Source organism: Rutidosis leptorrhynchoides, chromosome 9 (genome assembly GCF_046630445.1).
Source record: "Rutidosis leptorrhynchoides isolate AG116_Rl617_1_P2 chromosome 9, CSIRO_AGI_Rlap_v1, whole genome shotgun sequence".
NCBI lineage: Eukaryota > Viridiplantae > Streptophyta > Magnoliopsida > Asterales > Asteraceae > Rutidosis > Rutidosis leptorrhynchoides.
Genome location: NC_092341.1, coordinates 286,439,222 through 286,462,115, shown reverse-complemented (window position 1 = coordinate 286,462,115; position 22,894 = coordinate 286,439,222). Strand labels below are relative to the sequence as shown.

General features: G+C 37.9%; 1 protein-coding gene across 1 annotated transcript; it reads left to right on the top strand.

Moving 5' to 3' along the window:
- Nucleotides 1-6,833: 6,833 nt before the first annotated feature.
- On the top strand, nucleotides 6,834-7,826 carry LOC139868833 (uncharacterized). The gene has a single exon (XM_071857175.1). It carries the CDS (start codon nucleotides 6,834-6,836, stop codon nucleotides 7,824-7,826), a length of 993 nt encoding a protein of 330 aa, XP_071713276.1.
- The last annotated feature ends 15,068 nt before the right edge of the window (nucleotides 7,827-22,894 follow it).

The following is a 22,894-nucleotide window of genomic DNA, read 5'->3' as shown; positions in this document are numbered from 1 at the left end:
TAAGGCACCAATTACCGAAGTCAAGACAACTGAAGGAAAGAGGAAATGGGAAGACTATAAGGGCAAAAGTACTTACCTGAAGAAACAAGAAACTTTTAAAGGTAAACAAGATGGGGCAACTGCAAGTCCAAACTATAAGGGACCTCATCCGTTCTGCAAAAGGTGTTACACACATCATGCAGGCTATTGCCAAGTGGTCTGTGATAAGTGCAACAAGAAAGGACATGTGGCGAAAGATTGTTATGCCACCGTTTCTGAAGTAAAGACAAAATTGACCGATGTCAAGAAATGTTATGGATGCGGGAAGTCTGGTCACTTTATAAATCAATGCCCTGATAAGGAGAAGAACAAAGAACCCGCACGTGGGAGGGCATTTAATGTTAGTGCCAGTAAAGCACGTGAGGATCCTAATCTTGTCACGGGTACGTTTACCGTTAATAATCAACTAGCTTCTATTATGTTTGGTACGGGTGCTGATAGAAGTTATATGTGTAAAGACTTTAGTTTTAAACTAAAATGTGCATCATTACCTCTAGACGATAAATATACTATTGAATTAGCTAATGGTAAACTGATAAAAGCCGATAAAATTTGCCATGGTTGCGAAATGAATCTCGCTGGTGAAACCTTCAAAATCGATTTGATACCCGTAGAACTAGGAAGTTTTGACGTAATCGTTGGCATGGACTGGATGTCCAAAACAAGAGCGGAAGTTGTTTGCGCTGAGAAAGCAATCCGCATCCCTCGTAAGGATGAAATGTCATTAATGATTTATGGGGAGAAGAGCAACTCAAAGCTGAACTTTATCAGCTGTATGAAGGCCCAGAAACTTATAAGAAAAGGTTGTTATGCTATTCTGGCACACGTAAAGAAGATCGATACTGAAGAAAGAAGCATTAATGACATGCCGGTTGTAAGAGAATATCCCGGAGTATTTCCAGAAGAATTACCGGGGCTACCTCCACACAAATGTGTAGAATTCCAGATTGATCTCATACCAGGAGCTGCACCTGTAGCCCGATCTCCATATAGACTTGCACCTTCAGAAATGCAAGAATTACAAGACCAGTTGCAAGAATTATCGGACCGTGGATTTATTCGTCCTAGTTTTTCACCTTGGGGTTCTCCTATTCTGTTCGTCAAGAAGAAGGATGGATCTATGAGAATGTGCATAGATTATCGAGAATTAAATAAATTAACGATCAAGAATCGGTACCCATTACCGAGGATTGATGATTTGTTTGATCAATTACAAGGATCAAGTGTTTATTCTAAGATTGATCTACGCTCCGGATATCATCAGCTGAGAGTGAAGGAAGAAGATGTTCCTAAAACAGCGTTCAGAACCCGTTACGGTCACTATGAATTTTTAGTCATGCCTTTTGGATTGACTAATGCTCCAGTAGTATTCATGGATCTAATGAATCGCATCTGTAGACCGTATTTAGACAAATTTGTCATTGTTTTTATCGACGACATATTGATTTACTCGAAGAACAAGGAAGAACATGAGCAACACTTAAGACTGGTACTAGAGATACTCAAGAAAGAAGAATTGTACGCAAAATTTTTGAAGTGTGATTTCTGGTTACAAGAAGTACAATTTTTGGGCCATGTTGTCAGTAAACATGGAATTAAAGTTGACCCCGCCAAGATCGAAGCCATTAGTAAATGGGAAACACCGAAGACTCCAACACAAATCCGCCAATTCTTAGGTCTTGCTGGTTACTACCGAAGATTCATTCAAGATTTCTCTAGAATCGCCAAACCCTTAACTGCATTGACTCAAAAGGGAAAGAAGTATGATTGGTCCACGGAACAAGAATCCTCATTCCAGTTATTAAAGAAGAAGTTAACGTCTGCACCCATTTTGTCATTACCGGAAGGAAATGATGATTTCGTGATCTATTGTGACGCTTCGCGCCAAGGTTTAGGATGTGTATTAATGCAACGCACAAAAGTTATCGCATATGCCTCACGACAACTAAAAATTCATGAAAAGAACTATACGACGCACGATTTGGAACTTGGAGCAGTAGTTTTTGCACTCAAAATATGGAGACACTATCTATATGGCACCAAGTGTACAGTGTACACCGACCATAAGAGTCTTCAGCATATTTTTGATCAAAAACAACTCAATATGAGGCAACGTCGCTGGGTAGAGTTGTTAAACGATTACGATTGTGAAATTCGTTACCACCCTGGAAAAGCTAATGTTGTAGCTGATGCCCTAAGTCGAAAAGAAAGAGTAAAACCTCTTAGGGTCCGAGCTTTGAATATTACAATTCGTACTGATCTCACAAAGCAAATTCAAGCAGCACAGTTAGAAACTTTAAAAGAAGAAAACGAAAAAGGTGAAATGAGCAAAGGGTTAGAAAAACAACTTGAAGTAAAAGCCGATGGAACCCTGTATTTTGCTAGTAGGATATGGGTACCAAGACATGGTAACCTAAGGTAACTAGTACTAGATGAAGCACACAAAACGAGGTACTCAATTCACCCAGGAAATGGGAAAATGTACCACGATCTCAAGAAGTTCTATTGGTGGCCTAATATGAAGACAGAAATTGCTACTTATGTAAGCAAATGTTTGACGTGTGCAAAGGTTAAAGCTGAGCACCAAAAGCCGTCAGGATTACTGCAACAACCAGAAATTCCGCAGTGGAAATGGGAAAGAATAACCATGGATTTCATTACGAAATTGCCAAGGACTGCAAGTAGTCATGATACTATTTGGGTGATAGTTGATCGTCTAACTAAATCAGCTCACTTCCTACCAATAAAGGAGACAGACAGTATGGAGAAATTAGAACGCCTATATTTGAAGGAAGTAGTTTCCAGGCATGGTGTACCCATCTCCATCATATCTGATCGCAACACCCGATTCACATCACGTTTTTGGCAATCATTACAAAAAGCATTGGGAACTCGATTAGATATGAGCACCGCTTATCACCCACAGACAGATGGTCAAAGTGAAAGAACAATACAAACATTGGAAGACATGTTACGGGCATGCGTGATTGACTTTGGAACCAGTTGGGATCGACACTTACCGTTGGCAGAATTTTCATACAATAACAGCTATCATACGAGCATCAACGCAGCACCATTTGAAGCACTTTACGGTAGAAAGTGCAGATCTCCTATCTGTTGGAGTGAAGTAGGAGAAAGACAACTTACTGGACCAGAAATTATTCACGAAACCACCGAAAAGATCATTCAAATACAACAGCGATTGAAAACGGCCATGAGTCGCCAAAAGAGTTATGCTGATGTAAGAAGAAAACCGCTAGAATTTCAAGTGGGCGACAAAGTCATGTTGAAAGTGTCACCCTGGAAAGGCGTTGTACGATTCGATAAACGAGGAAAGCTAAGTCCTAGGTACGTAGGACCCTTTGAAATCACCGAAAGAATTGGAGCAGTTGCTTATCGATTAAAGCTACCGCAAGAACTTAGTAGTGTTCACGACACATTTCACGTGTCAAATTTGAAGAAACGTTTAGCTGAAGAGGATGTCGTAATTCCTCTTGATGAAATACGAATTAATGATAAACTCCATTTTGTCGAAGAACCTGTTGAAATCATGGACCGTGAGGTCAAACAATTAAAACAAAGCAAAATACCGATAGTTAGAGTTCGTTGGAACGCAAGACGAGGACCCGAGTTTACTTGGGAACGTGAAGATCAAATGAAGCAAAAGTATCCACATTTGTTCACTGATATCGCTCATGAAACAGGTACTACTCAAAATTTCGGGACGAAATTTTCTTTAACGGGGAGGTACTGTGATGACCCGAAAAATTTCGACTAATTTAAACCAATTCTCTATACGATTTATTATTTTGGCACGTTAAACAAAGTCTGTTAGATTGAGTCTCAAAATTTTAGAACTGTTTCATATATACAATTACCTTTGACTACTCTCAACGATTCATGAACAATTATATGTATGTGTATATATATATATATATGTACAAGTAAAAACGACTTTCCTACAGTAAAACCCTAGTTGCTACAGTAAAAATTACTTTGCTACAGTAAACACTATTGCTACAGTAAAACACTATTTGCTACTGGTAAATACTATTTGATACAGTAAACACTATTTGATGTCGACGAACTAGCAAACAAAAACGGAAAAGGCGGCCATGCGATCGCATGGCAAAAACACTGAAAACTCATGCGATCGCATGAGCTACAGTAAATCGAAAAGTAATATAAATACGCAGTTTGTTCGACGAACTCTTTCACATTAACTCTCAATATTTATATTTATATTATAATTATAATTTTAAATTTAAGTTTAATAATAATAAGGTATATACGAGGGTGTTTTTAATTCGGGTTTCAAACCGCTTTAAGCTAAGGAAATATTAGGTATTATTCGGGGTATTGTTCTTGAATCCAAGGCCAACCATACAGTCGTCTACCATCATTACGTCTACGCAATTTGCCTACAATATTGAATCGCAATATTGAACTGTGAGTTATAGTCTCCCTTTTTAAATACTTTAAATATTTTTGGGCTGAGAATACATGCAATTTATTTTAAACGCGATAAGACACAAGTACATACTAAATTCTACATTGATTTAAACCGAAAATCCCTTAGCTTTGGTAACTAGTAGCTGCCAGTACATAGGATATGGACTGGTGGGCGCGAATAATTGTATATGGATCCATAGGGCTTGACATCCCCGTCCGAGCTAGAGCGCTAGCCTTTTAACGGACGTATGTTATTTGAGTTTAAGACACGTTGGTTTGCGTGTATTAAAACGAATGGGGTAATTATCACTATAGCATTAAGTTTAGTTACCAGGGTGCTCTGTTACGTAGAATCTATTGATAAACTTTTGATGAAATCTTGTGGTCTATCTTTATATATGTTTATGACTCGAGCAATTAAACAAATAACTCACCAACATTCGTGTTGACTTTTTAGCATGTTTTATTCTCAGGTCCTTAGAATGCTTCCGCTGTGATGTGCTTGTTGCCTGCATGGAGTCTCTCATGCTTTGTACAAAGTTTATTGCATTCAAAATAAAACTGCGTTGTGTAATAAATAATTGGACTGTGATGTCAACCTGTAAATTAAAGACTTTTGTATTTCGGAGTTTTGCTTATACCTAAGCACTTGCCCACATGTTTATAACTTTCTATGTTTAGAAAGTCACTTATTTTAATGAATGCAATATTTTATCAAAACGTATCATATAGAGGTCAAAACCTCACTGTGGAATCAATGATTAACGTGCCGCGTCAATAGCGATTTTGACGGGTCGTTACAGGGACAAAGTTACTAATTATTTTTATTAAGTCCTTTAGTGCTGGACTTAGTGTTTTCCTTACGAGTAATAGGTTTTGTCATCATCAAATAGGAGAAGATTATTGAGTCCCCAAAATATATGGATTTAATTATAACAAAACAACAATTATGTACACGAAAATGTTATGTGCAACCAGCATAGGTTTATTTATGTATAGACCGCATTTGTTGCTCAAGTGTCCCAGTATGCTGTCTGGTATACCAGCATAAGGTAGACAGTATTCTTTAACCAGCACAGGATGAGTACTCAGCAAACTATGAAGATCAAGTGAACAAGTAGAAAAACCAGCATAGCTGGTAGCAGCATACAAGACTTAGACAAGCTATGCTCCATTACACGCATAGTAGTTTTTCTGTGTGGTCGACATCAATTGTACTATTCAACAGAAGTTGGAGACTAATGATACGCGTACCTACGCGCATGGCGCTCATACGTATCACATGCAGCGCGCACGTCCAGAATATTGCCAGGGTATCTGATTAGGAGATGCGCACGCGGGTTTTGCTTAGCGCACACGAAAGCAATCGGATATGATTTTATCCATAATTAAATGTGATCCTTTTCCCACTATAAACCCGTTATTTATTGTTGTTATTCGGTAGGATCTAGAACCTAATTATGAGGCAATCTAGGGTTAGGGTTTTATTATAAATACGACCTTAAACCTCCTTCACACGATATAACGTTTTCTATATTAATCGAACTTTAGATTGCATCCAGAAAACACTCTTACGGTAACAGGTATGTTCTACAAACATAAACCCTATGCAACCACCTTTAGTGGCCATTGTTGCGGCAACTGCCATCAATGGTGAACGTAGCTTTGATCACCCTTTCGTAGATCATCATCTCGAAAAAGATTATTCACGGTAAACTGGACCGGGGATCAAAGCTATAAATGTTCTTAAACACTCCCTCATGCACTCAACATCAATTTTTCTATTTGAGCATATTTATGTTCGATCAAATGGCGCCATCCATGGGACCATGACTAGAATTGCGTAAAAAGTTTTATATGTTACGAATATAAAGCTTTTAATCTTTTTGTGGTTATTATTGTGTAACAGGTTACAATGGAAAAGTCTGGAAGCAATCAATCGTATCGTTCTCAGGGTCCTGATATTACGGGGTCAAAACAAGCAAACCTAGACAAGACTCATGTCACAAGCAAAACTTCAAGCTCATGAGCGGTTAAGCTCCCCGAAAAAGTGAAAACATCATCAACAGTCACTCCCCTGGTATCTTGGCTATTGATGTCACAGACAATTACTGAGCATTGGGCACCCGGTGACGAAGATGATGAGGATGATGAGTACGAGGAAGAGATCCCTATTACCATAGTGAGGTCTGTTCCCATATACTCTATGCCAAAGTCAACGAATCATACCAGGCGATTAATGACACCGGTAGAGTGCATGCAAGTATTTGGTAGGGCAGAATATCGGCGTTGGTCGTCCGACTAACGATCGCACTCCCTTGGACATAATACAAAGAAAACGCATGTCTTCGCCCATTCATAGGTTATCATCTTTGCTCTCGCCCGGTACACCTTCAGGGTATACTACTGATTCTGCGGGCGATAGCAAGAAGAAGAGTCAAGAAGATTTACTTGCCATACTGGCACAAGCTGCGCTAGAAAAATATGCACAGGCATTCACGGTGCCAGATAAGGGTGATGAAGTATTGGATAATTTTTATGCAGGAATCATGGGGGGAAAGGTGAAACCCTTCATGGAGGTTGCACCAGTTAACGAAAAGTTCGCACCACATATTGCTAATTATGTGCCGGAATCCACACCTATCATTCCTTTAACTATGGGATGGTATGACGGCACAACAGATCCAGATGATTTCTTACAGAGGTATGAAGGAACCGCGCGCGATCAGGCTTGGAACGATGAAACCAAGTACCTGGAATTTCAAACTTTGTTACAAGGAGTTGCAAGGGAGTGGTTCAGTAACCTGCCATTGCCGCTTATGACCTCCTACAATGATCTTCGCGCATGTTTTCTGTTGAACTTTCACAACATGCGCGCCCGTAAAAGGACGCATGTTGAATTTCACAATATCAGACAGGGGATAAAAGAATCCCTAGGGCAGTTCATAGATCGATACACCAAAGAGGTCGCTAAAATGGCTGGACTCCCTGAAAGCCAAAAAGTGTCCGGTTTTATACACGGGTTGTATAGAGAGCGACATCTTGCACTATGGCATCGCTTGCGCATGAAGGTCCCTGATACCTTAGCTGAAGCAATCAAAGAAGCGCACGAGCATATGCGTGAGATGGAGGATACCATTTGGGATAGTGGGAAAAATCCCGATGGCCGAGGTAACAAAGATGATGATTCTTATCGCGGTCAAACAGGGGGATCGAAATGCAAGGGTGACAATTACTGCCAGGGTTCTGCGCCATCAAAGTATAACATGTTTCAGAAGTCAAGCAATTCCGATCAAGGGAAGGGTCACTTCCCAAGTCAAAACTTTGCGACATAAAACACCGAAGGAAATCCTAGCTAGGGAACCAATATGTATGACATTCTCAGCTCCTGTAAAAATGTCAGAATATGCTAGAAGGGAAAATCAAAATTCTGTGAGTTTCATGATGACTATGGGTACGAGATTGATCGTTGCAAGTCTTTTATCGAAAAATTGATCGAATGTCTGAGAAGGGGTGAGCTTAACCACCGGAAACCCATGAAAAAGTAGGGAACGGTATCGCAGGGCAATCAATCAGAGAAAGCTGCACCAAATTAAAAGAAGGGCAGCAACAAAAAATCTGATAAAACAATAAATATGGTGTATGCTTGGTGCTCTGGTCAGAGGCGCAAAGCCAAGCAATTGGAAGAAATGGGAGGCGGAAGCTATTATCTTCCCTCCAATGCAAACAATTAATCCTTCACAAGCGCCCAGAATCATTAAAGGTCGCATCACTTATTGTGGTTATAACGTGCGATGGTTAAACGTTGACACGGGCAGTAATGTTGATGTAATGTACGAGCACTGCTTTAGGCAGCTACCAGCAACAATCAAATCCAAGATGCGAGCACCCACAACTGTTCTGTCAGGGTTCTCCGGCGAATCGGCATGGCCATTGGGATGCATCGAGCTTGAACTAGAGCTGGTTGATGATAACGATTCGACCAGCACACGAGTTATCCCTGTTGAATTCTATGTGGTACATTCTTATTCGTGTTACAATGCACTCCTTGGGCGAGTTACTTTACAGAAATTTCGCGCAGTACCCTCCACTATTCACGGCATGATCAAGTTTCCTACTAAGCAAGGTATTGCTACTGTCTGGACGGAGTCTGGAAAAGCACTATGCACTTCGATAACGCCGCTTAAGCCTTTACCTACAGTTAAAGAACACATACAAAGCAGTTCTATCCTTGTCAATCCGAAGTACCATGAAAATGAATTCAAATTGGGGGCAACCTTTCAGTTGACATCAAAGTCCAGTTGCGCAACATACTGGGAGCAAACATGGACATCTTCGCGTAGTGTGAGGATGATATGACTGGGGTACCATGAAATATTGCTGAACACAAGCTGCACGCGAATCCAAACTTAACTCCAGTGCGCCCAAAAAAGCGCCCGATGGCGCCAGAGAGAAGCGAATGGTTGAGGCTGGAGTTAGACAAGCTGGTTCATGCAGACATTCTTAGAGAGGTGCGGTATCAGACTTGGGTAGCGAATCCAGTTTTGGTTAAAAAAAAAAAGGATATGGCTCATGGCACATGTGCGTCAATTTTAAGGATATCAATAAGGCGTGACCTAAGGACAATTATCCTTTGCCTGAATTGACTGGAAGGTTGAATGTCTTTCTGTTTTCAGGTTCAAATGCTTCTTGGACGCGTATAAGGGGTATCACCAGATTCAAATGGTAAAAGTGGATGAAGACTAAACCGCATTCCACACTGATCAGGGTATTTATTGTTACACGAAAATGCCCTTCGGGTTAAAGAAATCTTGAGGCTTATGTAGATGATTTAGTCATCAAAAGCAATACAGAAGTACAACTACTGGCCGATATCCTAGAAACGTTCAACTCTCTGCGAAAGATCAACATGAAGCTTAACCCCACAAAGTGTAGTTTTGGGGAAGAAGAAGGCAAGTACTTGGGGCATATAGTGATGCCAAGAGGAATCAAGGCTAATCTCAAGAAGATCGAGGCCGTAGAGCGCATGAACTCCCCAAAATCAAGGAAAGAAGTGCAAAGTTTAACAGGCAAGTCGGCCGCGCTAACTAGATTCCTGTCAAAAGCTGCGGAGCGGTCACTACCTTTTTTCCAGACCCTTAAGAATTCATTGAGAAAGTCAGACTTCTGGTGGACTGAAGAGGCCGAGAAAGCTTTTGCCGAGATGAAGTCGCTCCTAAGGGAGTTGCCTACTTTGATTGTGCAAATAGCGGGTGAGACATTGATTCTGTATCTTGCGACTTCAAAGGAAGCAATCAGTTCCATTCTCGTCGCAGATAGGGAGCAGGTATGTCTCCTATTGAGACATAGAATAGGTATTGAACGTAATGCTTATTGTGTATTTTCCACTATTTTGGCGCAGGTACAAATGCCTGTGTATTTTGTCAGCAAGGCACTTAGCGGCAGTGAAGTTAACTACCCACCTATTGGAAAGCTCGTATATGCACTAGTACACACAGCTCGTCGGCTTCGCAAGTACTTCCAGGCGCATCCAATAGCGGTGTTAACTGATCAACCTATAAGATAGGTATAAGTCACGGCACGCGCATCCCAATCTCTTTTTTTACACAATCTTGTTAGCCGCCAATTGCGCGCTTGAATTAATTGTGATATGCTGATAACATGTGATGACATGTATTGTACAAGCCAGAGGTTTCAGGTATATTGGCCAAATGGTCCTTATGTGTGCAGCGGCGTATACGAAATACTATTATTTTTACTACGAAATACTATTAAAATTACACAAGTTTTATTTATTTATTTATGGAATATACCTAAACCTTGCTACAACACTTATAGGCAGTGTACCTAATTGTAGAGTAGTGTAGTTTTTAGTAAGTCCGGTTCGTTCCACAGAGAGCTAGCTGAGTTTAACGCTATATTTTTAAACTATATTTGTATATATATATATATATATATATAAGTAGTAATATTATTATAAAAGGGGGGTTTACCGTTTAATGACCGGTTTGTCGATTTTAAATAAAGCGTAAAGATAAATGACGATAATTAAAATGCGTAAAATAAATAACAATGACGAAATATAAAATTGTGAATAATAAAATGACAGTAATTAAAAGTATGATGAGAAATACAATAAAAGAATTATGCTTATTTAAACTTCCGTAATCATGATGTTTGACATTTTGATTTTAATTTATTACCCAGGTTAATTGTCCTTTGTCCTGGATTATTTGATACCTATTTGGTTTTTGTCCATAATAGTCCATCGGTCATAATTATAAAATGCTCGTCAAATTAACCTTATTCCCGAAGTCAAATATTCCAACTAATTAGGGATTCGAACTGTAACAAGGTTTTAATACTTTGTAAATAATTACACCAGGTTATCGACTGCGCGTAATCCAAGGTTTTAATACTTTGTTAACAATTACACCAATTATCCTTGTATGTAATCCACCCCTGTTTTAATGAGATATGAATATTAATTTACCCACTTGATTAGAATGAATAATCAATTACCCAACCCGAATAATTAATTAAATGATCGTAAAAGATGTCGTATAAACGTCATTAAATAGGACATACATAATCATTTTAATAATTATTAGATTAACTAATTTGAAGATAGGTTCGACAGGTTCCAATGAGTTGTCGCTCAATTAGACAATACCCCCTATCTATTAATAGTCATAGTTCAATGTCCACAAGTGTCGGTCTTTTGTCCAAACCTTAATTATGGTACAAAATCTAATAACCCCATCTTAATATTTAGTCTAACATCACGATTACTTTGGCTAAAATAAGCATAATAATAACTTAGTTACGAGACATTAATTTAAAAAGGAAGAACATAGCTTACAGTGGTGATTAATTGCGTCGCGTTACACGGACAGAGTTTCGACTTAAAACTCGTAAAACATTTCTTACAATAACCCAATTATTATTAAACTTAATTTAAAATTAAAATTATAATTAAAAATATAATTATCATTACAGAGGAAGAAGAAGAAAAAGGTATATATTACTCGTCAATTTGCTGGCCTTTTATAGATGTGAGCTGATTTTGGGATCCATGCGATCGCATGGATTCCCTTTGTTATTTCCATGCCATCGCATGGACAGGCTGGCCAGCATACATCGCTTTGTTTTCTAGTTTTGCCGACGTTTTATTATATAATATATATATATATATATATATATATATATATATATATATATATATATATATATATATATATATATATATATATATATATATATATATATAATTTTAAGAATTATTTATATATTATATTATATTCATGTGCATAGTTGACTTGTCATTTTTGCTCCGTTGCGTCGCGCGTTGAGAGTTGACTCTGGTCCCGGTTCCGGATTTTCGAACGTCCTTGCGTACAATTTAATATCTCGTATTTTGCGTTTTGCGGCTCGTACTCTTGTAATTTTGAGACGTTTCTCATCAATATTTTGAACCACTTGGATTGTACTTTGTACTTTTTAGCTTTTTGGTCATTTGCGTCTTCAAATCGTCATTTTCTTCTTTTGTCTTCGCACTTATTTATTTAAACGAATATTACATAAAAATAGAACAATTACAACTAAAAGCTTTACATATTGGAAGCATATTGTACCTAATTATATGTTCATTTGGAGCACTATCAAATATCCCCACACTTGAGCGTTGCTTGTCCTCAAGCAATACAGAACTTAAAATAAAATCACACTTCACTTGAATCAATTTTTTATTCTCACACTTTATACATCAGTGATTTTAATACGGTGGTATAAACAATGATAGTAACGATATGGTTTACAGTCCCACATGACTATGAAAATTTAGATCCTTTAAGGAAATTGGATCTTTATGAAAACATTTGATATTTTGAAAATTCATTCTAGCTTTTACCCTAGATAAGTTTTCCAGAATAACCCTTCACCGGTGTTTGCGAAATTGTTTTTGTGGGTTGTGTGGGTTTCAGATTTGAAAATTTTAGCTTTAAACTTGCGGTTTTGTGTCACCCACTTGCTAACCTTGTATTGGGAAAGCAACACGTCCAGTATACTTGTTCCGTATATTACCTTTCGGTAAACTACCGTCCGGTTGTAAAGGAAAGCGTTGAACAAGCAACTGTTAAGGCAATGTCCCGTGACATGCTTTTTATTATGGTCTATATCGTGTCGGATGCAATTACTATCCTTTGTAGGAGCAATAGTAAAGATCACCCTATAGTTTTTTGGTCTGGCACAAGGTCATGTATTCGACCATGCTATGCAACCACCGTTCTTACGGTTGACACCCGATTTGGTTCAGGTGACCTAATGAATTCCAGGTGAATTCCTAGGATTTTACGTTCAATGGTAACGAACGCATTGAAAATAGGTTTTCAGAAAACAAATCGGTTTTAATTTTGATCAAAATATTTTCTCGTTCAAGCTCGAGTTTAGATATCATTGAATTCCATGAGTTTGTAATTCTCAATCTTTAAAGTCAATCTCAAGGATTGAGTAAAATCAGGCTTAAAAGCTGATTTTTAATCTTTAAGGAGATTATCCTTTCTGGGGGTCTGATTCATTAGTCTTATCAAGCTAATTTGCATGGCGCCCTCCCCATTTTACGAGACAGATCCTCTCATGGTTAGGATAAGTCTGACCACTTGGCGACTCTGTCTGATACTGAGGTCCGTGGATTTCCTGCTGATTTTAGAGATGACTTTTCTAGATTTTTTGTCAACCTACAGCTGGTCTGGACGACAACTTCCTGACCTAAATCAAGAAGCGCATGTCTTTTTCGGAAGACTTTACTTCCTTTTAATGATGGAATTGATTCATCGTGTACATCCATCCATTCTTTCAAAGGTATTACAATAAATCGGGTAAAACTGATTAGTTTAGTCCAAAGCAAAAGTACCTGCAATAATCTTGACCAAATATGTGATATATGTTTTGAAGAACTTGGTAAATTCTTCTCACACTTAGCTTTTATTTTTTTTCTTTGCCTTTTTATTCTCCTCTATTCTATTTTAAATGAATTCTAACGTTTTGGGTTGTTTCTCCATTTATGTTCTCTCTGAGTTAACAATAATTTCGGAATTAACACCTAGTTTTATCGTTTATAAATATGTACAAACATGATTTTGAATTCATTTAGTTGAAAATTTTTGAAGTTTTCACAAAATTTTGGCAATTAAACTAAGTGTAAATCCGAGAGAATTTATAACCCTTCCCTACACTTGAGATCATGCAATGCCCTCATTTGCATGAAATCGGACTATAATTATAAACTCATGAGGATGATTAGCTTAGAAAAGTGATTAAAAATACCGAGTTTGCAAACATATTTTTATATCACATTTGATATTTTGCGTCTTGTCGTCAAAATTAGTAGCTTTTGCTGAACTTTAATGTCAGTCTTTGAAAATGCGTTGTTTTACCCTGTTTTGTACATAAGATAAACTACAAACATATATATATATATATATATATATATATATATATATATATATATATATATATATATATATATATATATATATATATATATATATATATAAATTTTTTTTATAAAACCTTTATTTATTAAAATAATTTAGATGAATAATTTTTTAAAATTTTGTTTTCTTTTACTTTAGGTAGTTTTGGTATGTTTACCTAGTCCGTCCCTCGACAAAATTTAAAATTTGTCGTTTTTAAAGCGATTGTTTTAAAAGCAAAGATTTTTGAGTTTTTTAATTTTTTATTTTTTATACTTTAGATTAATAAAATTAAAAATAATGATAACAAAATTTTTCGCCCCGCCCTCGGGTAAAGCAATTTCGGTTCCATGACCTAGTCTTCAACTTACGATGAATTTTAGAAATCATTTTTTAAACTTAATGAAATAAAGTAAATTTTGTTTTTAAATTCAAACAAAACTTAAATTGAAAAAGCGTATTAATTTCATACAAAACCTACAAAACAAAATTCAGAATGGGGGGAGAAAACTAGTTCTTTAGTGTCTGCTAGTGAAAAAGACCAATCGGATTCCATTCTCGAAACTACACAAGAATAGAACAACTAACTCTAGACAACATTTTCTCTTTAGAACATTTGAATTTCCCCACACTTAGGTAGCTGTGGTGTCGAAATTGTGATTAACTTCATCGTCAATTTCTTTTGGACCATAATCAACTTGCATATCTGTGACTTTTGCTTTAAGCCATTGGTCTGATTCCTGTGTAACATCCACAAATTCAACTAGTTTTGCCTTTTCTTTAGGCGATAGATTGGATACTAACCGGTTACATAACTTAAAGTTCCCCTTGGTTCTAGCATCGCAAATCCGTTTAATAAGTTTCTTCATTGAACTATTAATAACGGGGTCATTTAATTTCGTATCAACAACGGGGTTCTTTGTTATCAGGTCATCATTAGGTGTTACTTCATCTTCCCCACACTTAGGTGTTTTATTATTGTAAAGCACTACCGTTGGAGTTGGTAAAACAACATGGTTCTTACCAATCGTTTTTGTTGGTTCAACGGTTTTGGTTGGTGGAGATTTAGTCTTTTGAATCACAAAGGTGACTAATTTTTCACCATCACTAAGTGTCATTCTACCCTCTCTTACATCAAATAACGTCCTGGTGGACTCTAAGAATGGTCGACCTAAAATTAGAGGAATGTTTGAGTCCTCTTCTATGTCAATGACAATAAATTCGACTAAAAAGGTTAAATTACCCACTTGAACGGGTAGGTTGTCAGCAATTTCAACTGGGTGCCTAATGGTTTGATCAAAGAGTCAGACACTCATCTCTGTTAGACTTAACTCACCTACTCCTAATCTCTTATATAATGAAAGAGGCATAACACTCACACTCGCACCTAAATCTGCTAGTGCATCATACATGACACAATCACTAAGTAGACAAGGAACAATAAATTCACCCGGATCACCCAACCTGGGTGGAGGTTTTGGTGGAACTGTCTTCACTGGGTTTATCTTTACAGTTTTTATTTCTTGCACTTTCTTATTCTTCTTCTTCTTTCCAGAGGTATTACAAACTTTATTACCTATCACTTGCTCATACTCAACTCCTTTTCTTGGAAACGGGATGGATGGTTTGTAGGGTGCCACCACTGGCTTTACATACTCGGTTGGTGGTGGTGGTGTTGTAACTTCTTCATTGTTACTCACATCTAAAACCTTCCCATCTTCTGGAGCTGGTTTTTCAGAATTTGTTGACACCATATTAACATTCTCATTCCGAGGATTTACTTCAGTATTACTCGGTAGCTTTCCTTGTTCCCTCTCACTCATCATGCTAGCAAGAGTTCCTACGTGTTTTTCTAGATTCAAAATGGAAGCTTGTTGAGTTCTTAATGACTGATCAAACCTCTCATTTGTTTGGGTTTGAGATGTAATAAATTGTGTTTGAGATTCCATTAGCTTTGCCATCATTTCTTCCAGATTTGGCTTTTTCTCTTCAGTTTGTTGTGGTGGTTTATACAAGCTAGGTCTTTGTTGATTGAAAGTATTGTTTTGAGTTGGTTGGTTATTCGGACCTTGTTGGTTGTACGAGTTATTGTTGGGTCCATTTGGATTGTAAAGAATGTTTTGATTTCGATTGAAGTTTGCCCTTGGCGGTTGATAATTATTTTGATAATTATTTCCCGGCCTTTGGTTCATATAGGAAATATTCACACGTTGTTCCATGGTTTGCTCAATGTGACAATCTTTCATTAAGTGTGGTCCACCGCATTGCTCACAACTGATTCGTATTGCGTAAATATCTTTAGTCATCTTTTCCATTCGTCTCTCGAAAGCATCTATTTTTGCGGAAATGGAATCAAAGTCATGGCTAGAATCTGCTCTAGCCACTTTAGATGAACGAAAAGTATCTTTTTCTTGATGCCACTCATGTGAGTGGGATGCTGTGTTATCAATAATTTTGTAAGCTTCAGTTGCGGTTTTCTTCATAATAGAACCACCAGCTGTTATGTCGATGTCTTTTCGTGTAGCAACGTTGACACCTTGGTAGAATATTTGTACTATTTGATAAGTGTCTAAACCATGTTGCGGACATCCTCTTAACAACTTTTCAAATCTTGTCCACGCCTCATATAGAGTTTCATTTGGCTTCTGCGTGAACGTAACAATTTCTCCTTGAAGTCTCACTGCTTTAGATGCCGGAAAGAATTGTTTAAGAAAATTTTCAACTAAAACATCCCATGTATCAATCGCCCCTTCAGGTAACGATTCTAACCAATCTTTGGCTTCTCCCTTTAAAGTCCAGGGAAATAACATGAGATAGATCTGTTCATCCTCAACTTCTCTGATTTTGAATAGAGTACAAATCCTATTAAAGGTTCGAAGATGTTAGTTTAGATCTTCCTTCGGCGTACCACAATATTGGCATTGATTAGTTACCATGTGTAGGATTTGTCCTTTGATTTCATAATCTGGCACATTAATGTCTGGCTTAATAATGGCGTGACCTTGGCCAGTGCGTGTGGCTCTCATTAGGTCTTCCATACTTAGAGGTTCCGTTACTTCCATAATTGAAATTGTTGAAAACAAATCACTAAAGGATTCTGATTTAACGGTTTGTGGTTCAGGAGGAATGATTAGTGGTTCTGGATCTTGGAATTGTCCTTGAATATCCTCCGGGTTTTCAATTTTGAAGTCTGGTTCAAAATATGGATTATCGAAAATTTGAGTTGGAGTACTTGGTCAACTAGATGATGATTCTAAAGAAAAATCAACGGCGATAATATTGGCTAGATGTCTTGATCGAGTTACAGGTGGTGAACGTATGAAAGGTGGTGAACGTTTTGCTCGGTGCATTCACTGAATATCCTATTAGTTATAAAAGATAAAAATTATATAAGTTATCAAATTAATAGACTTTTCTTATTTTACCCACGTTTCGAATAGCCAATAGATGCAGCAGGTAGCCAGGACCCTTTAAATCGGAAGCCCACAATGTAACATCCCGCATTTTTTCGTTAAATTTATTTTTAACACTGTCTTTTTTTAAAAAAAATAATATCTTTCGTTATTTAAATTCGTAGTCTCCGTTGACTAACATTCATAATATTCCCGTTATTTAATTATAACATCACTCGTTTACTCGAGCGTTTTTAAAATATTCGTTTGGCTAATTCCCGCACCCGCTTTGAAACTTGAGGGACCAAAGTTGCAAAGGGGCCAAACTAGTTGACTAGGTCAACTAGTCAAACCCCACTTGTAACACCCCAGCTTAATATGACCACAATATTGTCCGCTTTGCCCGCAGGCGCACGGCTTTTTCTTGGCGACCACACACGATAAGCACTTTTCCAGGAGGTCACCCATCCTGGTAGTGCTCTCGCCCGAGCACGCTTAACCATAACGTACTCGCACTTTTACTCAGCCTGTGATCCCAAAACGCGTTGTGTCATTTAAGCGTGAGTATTACCTTATAATCCCATGATCACTCATGTCAGTGGGCGATGTGGGATTTGCCTAGGGTGTTACATTCACCCCCCCTCAGGGACTCATCGTCCACGATGAGGTTTGCCCCACCACCCCCAACATCACATGAGTGGCTCTGATACCATTCTGTAACACCCCAGCTTAATATGACCACAATATTGTCCGCTTTGCCCGCAGCCGCACGGCTTTTTCTTGGCGACCACACACGATAAGCACTTTCCCAGGAGGTCACCCATCCTGGTAGTGCTCTCACCCGAGCACGCTTAACCATAACGTACTCGCACTTTTACTCAGCCTGTGATCCCAAAACGCGTTGTGTCATTTAAGCGTGAGTATTACCTTATAATCCCATGATCACTCATGTCAGTGGGCGATGTGGGATTTGCCTAGGGTGTTACACCACTCTCCACCATTCATTCACTCCACCCTCCACCTCCCCATTTTCTCTCTACTTCCATTTTATGAACTCAAACACCCAACTCACAAAATCATCATCTAAATCCGGATCAAGAGGCAAACATCAAAACAAATTACATTTTCGTGATCCTCTCTTCATCCTCTACATTTTGGTACCAATTTCATCAAGTTTGGGTAACTTTCTAAAAATACTAGATTTCTCTAAATTCGTTTTATATACTTGAAATGGTGTTAATTAGTGTCTATGGTCAAGTCTAACATGAATATGTGTTTAGTTTGCTCGATTTGTTGTTTTGAGTAACTAGTTTGAACATTTGAAATGGGTTTGCTTAATCTTGAATTTTGGATGATTAAATGTTGTTTAAATACTAAAGTTCATGTATTAAAAGTGTTACTAGCATCATTAGCTTCAATTTCATGTGTAGGTTGATTGGAAAACATCACTAACATGATTATTGATTTTGTGATTCTTGGTTAGGGTTTGATAGCTCTTAAAATGAACTTTTGATGCCTTGAATGCCATGAAACGTTGTTAGTAAGTGTTTAGTTGTATTGTATGTTTAATTACCTTCGAAACGGCGTATCGTATGTGTAAATTGGATTCCCGAGTCAAGAAATGCATTTTGTGAACTTGCGACTTTGAAAATAAACCTTTAATGATCACTTGATGAGATTTTGGTTATTGTAAATGATGTTTTTGCTTGATGAAAAGTGTTTAGTTGTGTTCCTTGTCAAAATACCTTTCCAACGATATAAGATACGTGTTTTGAATGTTTACGGTTCATAAGTTACGTTTGTTTGAAGTTTGGTTCGAGCCTACACATGAAAACAGCCCAGAATTTCTGTCAGGCATACGGATCGGCATGCCGATTTCTGAGCGGAGCGCTGAATGCCTACAAAGTGGTGCCGAGACTTTTGCCTTGAAATGGAGCGGCGCCCCACTTATCTGAGCGGAGCGCCATTTGCCTATTGTCCAAAAAGTCTCATTTACGTTTAATTCTAACTATGCTACGCACCTCCGATTAACATGAAACTTGGCCAACATACTTATATATGCTTATCTTTCATAGAAAAATTGTCGGATACCCGATCCGACCCCGTTGACTTTGACTTTGACATTAACCAAGTTTGAACTTTAGTCAAACTTAACAAAACACTTATGCAATCGTTCTAGTCTTATTTTATACTTGATTCTTGCATGAAACTTGACAACGTGATTCACATGCTATACATTCGAGTCGTAACGAGCCATAGGACTAATTGAACACATTTCACCCGACCTTGTATCGTAACCGGTTAATTGATGCAACTTACTTGTTTAGGTCAAGGCTAAGCAACTTTCATGCACATGTTTACTTTGTGAAGTACATTTATACTCGTGCACTCGAGGTGAGATCATAGTCCCACCTTTTCAACAACTTTTATACTTTTAAATTGTGAGCTGAGAAACATATAAAGTTTTATACTGCATACTTTTATGCTTTGAACACAAGTACGGGAAAACAAACATTCCACAGCGGGTTAGAACGAATAGCCTCAATTCAATTATCATTAGTTTCACTTGCAGGGTGTAAATGTGAACTTATATTATGTGATCACATGGGCTTGACGAGCCTCATTCGGACGGTTCGCTACCGTTAGCGGATGAAATATATTTTCGAGTTTAGTGTATGTTCTAACACTATGCAACAAGGTGCAAAACAGTTAATTTTGATAATTGGGTGCTCGCGAACAAACTTTTGGAATACAAACTATTCAGATAATCAACTATACAAAATCTTGTGGTTCAAAAACAACGTTTACAAACACTATGATTTCACCAACGTTTTTGCGTTGACAGTTTTCTATATGTTTCTCAGGTTCAAACATGGCTATTTTATACATGCTTCCGCGTTCACTCATACTTTCTTGGGGTCAAGCATACATGCATACACTCTGATTACTTGCTTGGAGTCAAGCATACATACATACATACGCTAGTGATAGCACCTTTGGATTCAAACATATTGTTTACATACTTACGCTATTTATAATAACCGTGATTTTAAAACTTACATTATGTCGCAAGTTTATTTCATTTATACTTTACTACCTTTTGTAAACTTAAACTTTTGTGATCCGTTTGGTGAACTAAACTTTGCAAGTCTTATACGTTTCAAATGAATGCGACATAATTTTGGTCAACGAGTCTCATATAGGGACTACGACCACGTAACGGGACCTAAGTTAGCGGCGCCGTCAATGTCGATTTTGTCGGGTCGCTACGGATGGTATCAGAGCGTTGGTTGTAGGGAACTAGGATATGCATTAGTGTGTCTGACAGAGTCGTTAGGACGCATTAGTGAATCTAGACTACAACCGGATAGTTAGCCATTTCATTCTGACATACATTGCTATAGATTGCACTTACTTGACTACTTGTGCATTATACTTGAATCATTCTTAGGCAAACTTCTTAATGGTACCAAACTTTTATCATACGAATCCGTATTCTGCCACTTTCTGGTAACACACGTAAATTCATGATTCATACGCGTAAGGATGACGACGACTTCATTAGTCACACTTGTTCGGGAACTCTGTCTCCCAGATTGTTATTCGCCACCGTTTCAACTTACTATTGGTGTTACACCAGTGTTCCTTACTAACTACCACTTCTTGTTACTACCATCACTACTCAAGGTGAGTATCGTCATCACTATTTATCACTACGGTTGCGTACTATTCCTTATCATGATTCGTTACACTTCTCATACCGGAATACATTATTATTTGATTTGAACCACATTGACGTGAACAATCATTTATACACTTCCCTCGGGGAACGCTTCTTTAGAGTTGCACTAATTCTTTTGATTCAATACGAGTCACGTTAGAGGCGTCGTTACACTTTGTTCATTTTAAAACTTCACGATTATACGAACTTGACTCTATGGAGTGATGTGGGAATGGAGGTATGAGTTAGCGTAATATAACGACACTCGATCAACGTGGTTATATTACGGTAAGTCATACCAAAGTTCTAATGACTCGTGATGGTGATTGGACTCGATCAACCTAATCACCACCATGTGCCATGTACATGACTTTATTTTTCTTGTTTGAACATCCGAAAACTCCGAGAATACTGATAACAACCATTCCAGGGACACACCTTCGATTATTGTCGAACCATATCCATGCTTCCGAATGAATGACAAATTCTTTCAACTTCAAACATATGTTACACGCGTATACTATCTTGTTTTCGCACAGTTTTATCGACGAACTACACTATGCTTGTTATGCTCACATCGAGATGGAAACTTCTCCCGCATTACACTCGTACTTCCGTTTAAGGAAATCTTTTATTCTAAATTCTCAATGGAGAGAGAGACTCTTCACCTTATACTAGTATTTGCCACGAGGGTGAATAGTCCTAACAAACGTTTTTAGAAACCGATAAATCTTCCGCGGCGCGAATTTTTTTTGAGAAACGAAAACTTGTTCAAATATACCTTAAGTAAATGTACCTCGTCTCGGATCGAGATCCTCATTTCACTTCTAGATTTCGGGGTGCCTTACAAAAAGCTTCGGGACCACGTTTAGACATGAGTACCGCGCATCAACCACAACCCTACGGACCAAACAAACACGCGATTCAAATCTTGGAAAACATAATACGAGTTTGTGTTATCAACTTCAAATTTTACTTGAGAAAAGTATTTGCCTTAAACCTAATTCTCTTACAACAATAGTTATCCCACGAGTATTGACGCCACACCCTTCGAAAACCTTAATATCCGCAATTGTCGTTTTCTAAATTGTTGAACCGAAGTAGGTGACAAGCAAACCACCGGACCCGAACTCATTCATGAAATAACCGTTAAGATCATTCAAATCCAAGAGGGACCCAATACGACTTGTAGTCACCAAAAGAGCTACGCCGATGTTAGACGTAAATCTTTCGAATTCCAAGTGGGAAACCGCGTAACGTTAAAAGTCGCACCTTGAAAAGGTGTAATCTGTTTCGGGAAACGTAGAAAGCTAAATCCGCGATATCTAAATCCTTTTGAAATCTTGGGGCGTATTGTACCCGTTGCTTACCGTTTCGAACTCCCAACTCAATCGAATTTCGTTCATCCTATATTCTATCTATCAAGCTTAAAGACGTGTCTTGCAAAACAAAAACTTGTTATCCTTTTCGATGAGCTTACTATCGATGATAAATTTCACTTCCTAGGAGGACCGGTTGAAACTATGAATCGTGAAACCAAACTCTGAAACAACGTAAAACCCCGACTGTCAAAGTTCGTTGAAAAGCCCAAGGAAGTACCTTCACCTATTCGTAGAATTAGCAACGCAAGATTTCGAGGAGGAAACAACAACTACTACTTCCAAATAAATTTCGGGACGAAATTTCTTTTAAGGTGTGGGTAATGTAACATCCCGCATTTTTCCGTTAAATTTATTTTTAACACTGTCTTTTTTAAAAAAAAATAATATCTTTCGTTATTTAAATTCGTAGTCTCCGTTGACTAACGTTCATAATAT